The sequence below is a fragment of the Montipora capricornis genome, chromosome 11 (genome assembly GCF_036669925.1).
Source record: "Montipora capricornis isolate CH-2021 chromosome 11, ASM3666992v2, whole genome shotgun sequence".
Taxonomy (NCBI): domain Eukaryota; kingdom Metazoa; phylum Cnidaria; class Anthozoa; order Scleractinia; family Acroporidae; genus Montipora; species Montipora capricornis.
Genome location: NC_090893.1, coordinates 29,284,588 through 29,289,587, shown reverse-complemented (window position 1 = coordinate 29,289,587; position 5,000 = coordinate 29,284,588). Strand labels below are relative to the sequence as shown.

At 37.4% G+C, this 5,000-nt stretch overlaps 1 protein-coding gene across 1 annotated transcript in view; it reads left to right on the top strand.

The window, feature by feature from the left end:
- The window catches only part of LOC138025095 (TM2 domain-containing protein biscotti-like), an 8,428-nt gene extending 3,515 nt beyond the window's left edge, over nt 1-4,913 (top strand). Inside the window, exons 3-5 of the mRNA XM_068872362.1 lie at nt 1,183-1,274; nt 1,861-1,934; nt 2,843-4,913. Coding sequence (XP_068728463.1) covers nt 1,183-1,274; nt 1,861-1,934; nt 2,843-2,947 — 271 coding nt within the window. The 3' untranslated portion in view covers nt 2,948-4,913. The remainder of the gene's footprint in view (nt 1-1,182; nt 1,275-1,860; nt 1,935-2,842) is intronic.
- Nucleotides 4,914-5,000: the final 87 nt, after the last annotated feature.

Genomic DNA, 5,000 nt, shown 5'->3' with positions numbered 1-5,000 from the left:
CTAAAACATCTGGAGAAGTCGCAAATTTGCGACTTGTTTTCATCTTCGCTCTTTCGAAACTAAAGGGTTAGCAGTTGCCGCTTTGCTACTCTTGTTACTAAAATAAATGAAGAAAATGACAAAATTATTTAGTTTCTCACCTTGAGTTTTCTTTTAATCTGAAGATAGCGTAATTGTAGCTTAATTTCGCTGCGATGTTACGTGCACAACTCCATTCCTTTCATTCTCCATTTTCAGCGGTTTCTTTCAATGCAAATATTGTGGGCTCATATTTTGTTTTGCCACACCGCTGACAACACAATGCAGCACGACGATTTTGCGACTAAATTCTCATATCTTGTCGCAAAATTGCGACTGGATTTTTTTCGTTAATTCCAAGCCCTGCTAACCTTATTGTTAGAAATAGATAGGAAATGCTTGGACTTAAAAGGACACTTGAGGGCTTGCATCTTATTACTTGCATTTCACTTCCATATCTGGAAATAAATAGCTAAATGACACACATTTAGGAGATAAGAGTCTTAAATAGAGGAATATATTACATGACCCCGCAGAGATACGAAATTTCTCCTCAAGTGTTGAAAAATGTGTGGTGACTTGAGCGCAGCAAACAAGTATAATATTTTTCAACATGGGGCCATGCAATATTCTATTTATTATATAAACACCAATGAAATACATGTACTAAATCATTTCACCAAAGGCACCGAAGGGCACGATTTTCATATGTATTCATAGCAACAATGATCTTTTCACATGTGAAGATATCATGTTTTCGCGCGAAAGCTCACTTGGTATTTCATTGGTGTTTATAATAATATTATAGTAAATCCATCCCACACCTGATTCATCAGGCTGATTACCAGTAGATTCAGGTAAAAAATTTTGGCCTACTTTAATTCTCAATTTCCTTTGTTTCGTTTTTCTCTGATAATAAGTGTATTATTCATGGTCAGTGGTTGATTTTTAATTAATACGTGTAATAACAATTTAATTTTGACCAGAAGCAAGGACATGGAAGTGTAATTACCTTAATTGCAGTTTTTGGTGGAGAAACCAAAATAACTCCATTGAAGGTCAAAGGTCCTTTTACGCAAGTATTTTACTGCATTTCTCTTCAGACCGTATTAACACACTACGTTTTATGTATTGAAAGTAGACACTCCATCTAATTACTTGCAGAAATGGTCACTCGTATGAAACTGCTCTGTTGCTGTCTGTTTTCCTTGGCATGTTTGGAATTGACAGATTTTATCTTGGCTATCCTGCGATAGGTAGGACTTGCTTACATCCTTCTGTATCAAGAATTTAATAACAAAATGAAAAGGTTGAGTTTGTTTGCCCCACAGTCATTTACCAAACATAGTTTCTCTTTTAAGTTTTATTCGTACTAATAATTATTATTATCAATCATTCAGCTTGGTTCTGCAAATACCATAGCTATGAAGCCAATTGATAAAGATCTGTATGGGTATTTATAGTGCTGATATGCATGTTTCGGCCAAAATCATTATTTTTGTATGGGCTGATTTTGGTTGTTCAAGGGACCTTTATATTAGAAGCACTTATATCCATTCTAACCCCACAAAAAATTGTAAAACAAAAATTTGTCTATTCACTGTTTAAAAAAACCACTTTTTTCTATTGTTAGTTGTAGTGTCATACAAAAAAGCAAATTCTCGAAAAATACTTGTTTTACTTTTTATAAGTTCTACATGTATGTTTTTCCTACATTTATATGCACCCATTGAACAGTTTTTTCACACTTCAAGTAGCTGCGTAGCGCACATTAATTAATTTTCGTAAACAAATGTTTACTGCAATTTGAAAAGAAACTTGAACTTTTCCCCTTTTTTGCAGGGTTATTGAAGTTTTGCACTCTTGGATTTTTCTTTGTATTTCATCTTGTAGACATTGTTTTAATTGCAACACAGGTGAAGTTTTTACTTTTAAGTTGTAATAGTGGTACTTAACCCTTGGAATACTAGTGGAAGGAAATTCTGGTAAGCAAAGGTGAAATGTGTTACTGTGCGTTGCAGTTCAAGTCAAAGACCCACATTTCACCCTTGCTTACCATATAGTCTCCAGTAGCTTCGTGTTTAGAGCATCGCCGTCCCACTAGACGCAGGGTCGTGGTTTCAAACCCGTGCCTAAAAAATCTATGGAAATCGGTGATCGGAAAATCAATCGATTTAATCGAAATGGTTAATTAATTGGCATCTATTGGCAAACTTCATTGAGTGTCATCGATTGGCGTTCCTGTTAGTAATCAATGAAAATAATTATTCTTGTTATTTAATTGATTGATTCTCATTGATTATTGATGACATTGATAATCGATGTCAATCGACAATGAAAAAAAACTTGCACTATCGATTGTCCATCGATTATCAATATCAATCTATTAATTGATATTGATTGCCATCAATTGTCATCGATTGTCGTCAATCATCGATTCCATCGATTGTTCAGGCCCTGTTCAAATCCCTTGTGGAGCTCGGATTTTTTCTGAATTTCCAATGGATACAATTTTCCACAACATTTAACTCATTTCATGCAACATTCCAATGATATTTGCGGTGGTGTACCACCGCCTGTAAGGCCTCTCTTTTCGCTCTCGTTTCTGCAGCCGCCAATACCAACATCGCCGTCAGTTTGTGCGGGAAAAAGTTATTGAAACCCCTGTAGTTGGGGAGTTACTGCTTGTTCAAGGCTCAAAAGCGTGCATTTATATTACCATCAGCATTTGAATGCACATTTTAAGACCTCTTCAATCCTATACTATAGCACCCTGACTTATGGACTTATGTCATATTTATAGTTGTAACTTGTGTATTTCCAGGAGGTTGGACCCGCCGATGGATCTGCATATATTATTGATTATTATGGCCCAAGATTATCACGCATCACGAAAAATGAGTACACGTATTACAAACCTGACGAATAATTAATTCTAGAGAAAATCCATAGCGTTGTCTTGGACAACCATTCTCTATGAGGAGGGTTGTCATGGCAAGAAAAATGTGTGCGATACAATCTATTTCAAGAGCAGGGAAAGTGTCAGTGAATTTTGTAGCAAGCCAGGAAAAGTGTACTTTGAATTTGTAACATGGCTTCGTGCACGAGAATCCACACTCTTCGCGTGTTAGTACAGTGCACTTGGAGTCTGGTTCCTGGTCGCGACTCTTTAATGGCCCACGCTGGCCCACGCTTCTTCAAACTTTGTGACATTATGCGTGCCCTTCACGTGGTTTTCAAGATCAGCACGTACCACAATACACACTCATTGGTGCATTATTAGTTCAATCCACACGTAACGCGCACGAATGTGATTGGACCGGCGCGTTCAACCCAATTCCAAGAGAAACTTGTATGGAGAGCCGTGTAAAGTGATGTAATTATTTTATCAAGTTTTCCTCAAAGCTATTTTTTTGTAAATAAAGTGTAAGGCCCTGTAGATAGTATTCATCCGTCGCCTTCTTTTGGGCAGTGGGAAATAGACTCTAGTTGCAAAAGGAGCTTCTTATTTGCTCGTGTAATTAACACTAATGATCCCACAGGCATGAGTTTTTCCCTTCATATTTAACAATTTCTTTAAAATTAATTTTTATGCTTAAGGAAAACCAAAAATCTAACTGAAAATTGAAGGCTAAGAATCTTGTAAAAACACTTTTATTCGGTAAAAAAGCTGAAATAAAAGTTTCCACTGATCCAGGATTGGTAGCTACTTGTAAATCGGGGTTTGAACAACTCGGCCCAAGCCCCCGTTCGATAACTTTTTTAGCTCGAAAACTCATAGGTCATTTCAAAAATACCTTAATGGCCGGGACACACTAGGCGATAAGTCGCTGCGACACGTCGCGGGGACAAGTCGCCGCAACAAATCGCCTTGTGTGACACGGTTAATTTCATGAAAATCATTGTCGCTGCGGCAGAATTTTGTAGCTGCGATCAGTCGCACGAATTCAAACCAGTTTGAATTCGTGTCGTGCGACTTATCGCAGCGACAAAATTAGCGAAAGCAGCGTTGTCGCATCGTGTGTACACTTCCGGCAACCAGTCGCTGCGACAAAATATAAATGAACCAATGAGAGAGCGTCATATGGTCAGCCATATTGAATTAGAAAACTAGATCACAATCCTCCCTTACGAGATCACTGCGTGTGCACCGAACAGGTGTCGTGTCACAGTGACTTGTTTTGCAAGTAGTACACATGGAGCAACTTGTCGCAGAGACATGTCGCTGCGACTTGTCGCCTAGTGTGTCCCGGTCTTAAAGGCCTTAAATTTGGGGGGACAAGCAAATAATATTATGGTATTTTCCGAAGTGGCCTATTGATCCCAGGGAAATTTCAAAATCGGGGTTTTAGTTTAATGGAAAGTACCTCGCTCTGGTCTCTGAAATTCACAGCTGTAAAACTAGATTTGTCTCTAACCATAACTTTAAATTTATAGGCCAAGGGTAAGCAAGTAACTATGGTTCTTCCACTGTTTCTTTCACTGCTTCAGGGATATGGTGGAATTAAAAATACTTTCTCTTACCCAATTCTATAAACAGTACAAGCTTATCCCCTGAGCCGGACTTTTTTTGACTCTTTTGATTATGATCCTTCCATTTTTTTATTCTTTATTATCTATCGTACGTAAAAGCGAAGCAGTTTCCTAACGTTTTGTGGATTTTTTAGAATTATCACCTTTATTTCTTCTGCTCCATCTCCACTATAACTTAAACGTGACATCGACTAACTCGAAAGCTTAAGCCCCCTTTTGCCAATGGCACGTTTTGAATTTTCTTTTCCTTGTATGCATTTTATTTTGTTGTAAAGTTACGTAAAGGGATCTTTTATTCTTTGTGGTGTTATTCCTATAAATATAATAAAAATAAAATAAAATCAGTGAAAATTACGATCGAAGGGCTCCAAAGTATCATTGTGACAATATTGCACCGCGTGTATTTCTGACCAATTAGATTTCGTATTGGTGGGATTGTTAACCCTTTC